This window comes from Diaphorina citri, unplaced genomic scaffold (assembly GCF_000475195.1).
Source record: "Diaphorina citri unplaced genomic scaffold, Diaci psyllid genome assembly version 1.1 scaffold2725, whole genome shotgun sequence".
Taxonomy (NCBI): domain Eukaryota; kingdom Metazoa; phylum Arthropoda; class Insecta; order Hemiptera; family Psyllidae; genus Diaphorina; species Diaphorina citri.
This window is the reverse complement of record NW_007380142.1, coordinates 98-3,297: the sequence shown is the minus strand read 5'-3', so window position 1 is coordinate 3,297 and position 3,200 is coordinate 98. Positions and strand designations below refer to the sequence as shown.

General features: G+C 42.4%; 1 protein-coding gene across 1 annotated transcript; it reads right to left on the bottom strand.

The window, feature by feature from the left end:
- Positions 1–2,464: 2,464 nt before the first annotated feature.
- On the bottom strand, positions 2,465–2,968 carry LOC103519431 (histone H2B-like). The gene has a single exon (XM_008484518.3). The coding sequence runs from the start codon at positions 2,906–2,908 to the stop codon at positions 2,534–2,536; it is 375 nt and encodes a 124-aa protein (XP_008482740.1). The 5' UTR covers positions 2,909–2,968; the 3' UTR covers positions 2,465–2,533.
- Positions 2,969–3,200: the final 232 nt, after the last annotated feature.

The window sequence follows — 3,200 nt, the reverse complement described above, 5'->3', positions numbered from 1 at the left end:
CAATCCGAATCCATATCCAATCCAATCCAATCCAATCCAATCCAATCCAATTCAATCCAATCAATCCAATCCAATCCAATTCAGGATCCAATCCCAATTCCAATCCAATCCAATCGAATCAATCAATCAATCCAAATCCAATCCAATCCAATCCAATCCAAATCCAATCCAATCCAATCCAATCCAATCCAATCCAATCCAATCGCAATCCACATCCAGATCCAATCCAATCCAGCATCCAATCAATTCCAGATCCAATCAATCCAATCCAATCCAAATCCACATCCAATCCAATCCAATCAATCCAATCCAATCCAATCAACTCTCCCAGACTCATCAAATCAGATCGCAAGTCCAATCCAATCCAATCAATGCAATCCAACTCCAAATCCAGATCCAATCCAATCCAATCCAAGGGGGGGATCCAATCCATATCGCAATCCAGGAGTGCCAATCCAATCAATCATCCGAATGTCCCAAATGCCAGGACTCCAATCAACCAATCCAATCAATCCAATCCAATCCAATCCAATCCAATCCAATCCAATCCAACTATCCATCAACTATCTCTAGATACACATAGCTAATGCCAGAGGACTCCGACGGCATCACTATCACATGGTATTCCGAAGTCAACCACATCCTACTGGAAATCAATTTAAACTAACCTAAGCTAACCTAACCTAACCTAAGCTAACCTAACCTAACCTAAGCTAACCTAACCTAACCTAAGCTAACCTAACCTAACCTAAGCTAACCTAACCTAACCTAAGCTAACCTAACCTAACCTAAGCTAACCTAACCTAACCTAAGCTAACCTAACCTAACCTAAGCTAACCTAACCTAACCTAAGCTAACCTAACCTAACCTAAGCTAACCTAACCTAACCTAAGCTAACCTAACCTAACCTAACTGTTGTTAAAAAAGTAATTCCCATTACTAATGTTACAAAATACAATTAGAGATCGCGATTGAGGAGCTGGTTGCAAAAAGGGCAATAAATGAAAATCGTCAAACTGATTTATTAACTTTAAAGTTTTCAATTTTTCATCAAAATCCTTGAAAAGTGTGTTTACAAAAAACGCTGTAACTCATAAAAAAAAAAAAAAAAAAAGTTATCACTGCAGTCCAAACGCTGGAAGATAGAGCGCACCACGTTCTATTCAAAAAACCGTTTTGCGGAAAAAGGGCAAAGAATCCATATTTCCCTTTTTGCACCCAGCTCCTCAATTATTGTAATTGTAATCGAGGAGCTGAAAATTAAGGCCAAGTCTGCATTCCCAATTTTTCGTGTCTGCTGAAAATGCTGGATCTCAATTCCTTCAACCTTCTCTCAATTTCAACTTGGCAATATTTTTCCTTCTCAAATTAATACCTAAAATGCGGTACCTATTATTAACATGAAAATAAAAGGAAAACATTGTCAAGTTGAAATTGAGAGAAGGTTGAAGGAATTGAGATCCAGCATTTTCAGCAGACACGAAGACTTGGCCTTAATTTTCTGATCTCACCACTTTTATAGGCCGACATTTTTTGATAGGAACTTGGCCTTTTTTTCACATTTGTGTTTTTGTGGGGGGATCTCACTCCTTTTTTCTAAGTGTGTATTTACACATCATTAGTAGGTACAGATCTCCTTATTATCTATATATTTGCGAGCTTTTGAAAATTTTCCGTGAGTTGTTGTTGTTGTTGTTGTTGTTGTGTGTTGTTGTTGTTGGTGTTGTTGTCGGTGTTGTTGTCGGTGTTGTTGTTGTTGTTGTTGGTGTGGTGGTGGTGGTGGTGGTGCTGGTGGTGGTGGGCCAAGTTCCAGTACGCACGCCAGGCCAAGTTCCAGTACGCACGCCTGTGTATCTTTACACGAACCGATTCGGCAGGTTTTTCTCACCTTCATAGATCGGCTTCCTCTCGAGATAAACTTTTGAAATTCAGGGCACATATTTCGGTAAGGTATATAAACATGTCTTGAAATTTTGAGCTCTATCAAGTAGTTCCGGAGATATAGAGGTGCGAAAAGAGTAAGTAATGGGAAAAATCTGAAAATTGGCAAAAGTTGCACCGGGCTCTTCGCACAGGCGGAAATAACCGATTTTGGCGGTTTTCACTAAACGGTTAGAGATATCGAAAAAGTTATGAGAGTAGACCCCCCCCCCCCAAAACCATACCTAAAACCCCCAAATTAGAAGTTTAACTTCATGAGTAATAAGTTAGGCTTAGCTTAGGAGATTTTTATTGTATAAATCTATTATGAAAAAATATATAAGAACATTCAATTCAATTCAATTCAATAGACAGTCGGGAGACGACAGCTGGAGTACGTAGGATCTTACTCTCCTACTTGAGACCGTAGCACGAACAAAACAGGAATGTAAGATGGCGTACGAAGTCGTGGTTCCGCGTTGAAATTGTACCAATATCTCTTGTTGTTACGGATATGGTAGAAAATTTGGTTGGGAAGAATTTATGGTGGCCCTGAAAAGGGCCGTTTTAAGTAAGGGTGGGGAGCGAGGAGATGTAAACAAGCAGCAGCAGTTTACTTGGAGCTGGTGTACTTGGTCACGGCCTTGGTGCCCTCGGACACGGCGTGCTTGGCCAGCTCACCGGGGAGCAGGAGACGCACGGCAGTCTGGATTTCCCGACTCGTGATCGTGGACCGCTTGTTGTAGTGGGCCAGACGGGAGGACTCGGCGGCGATGCGTTCGAAAATGTCGTTGACGAAACTGTTCATGATGCTCATGGCCTTCGAGGAGACTCCGGTGTCCGGGTGCACCTGCTTGAGCACCTTGTAGATGTAGATGGCGTACGACTCCTTCCTGCGGTGCTTCTTCTTCTTGTCGGACTTGGCGATGTTCTTCTGGGCCTTTCCGGCTTTCTTCACTGCTTTACCGCTCGACTTGCCAGCTGCCATTATAAATTGTAACGGGTTAGATCTGCTCGGACGAAAGAACGAGATGAAAATGATGAGTTTCGCAGAACGTCGCGCTTTACTTGTACTCAAACGCACCACAAACCGAAGCCAATCACAACGCCTTACGACTCTCTATTGGCCTCAAGTCACTCCAATGCAAGAATCTTCCTCGCGAGCACCTCAGTTACCGGCACAGCTTGCGAGCCCCTCAACAAACGGCACGCTGTTTTTAGTTCGAACGAAAATGGTCTCCATCAAACATCTCAAACTCGCTTGTTGTTCGTGTTTTTCG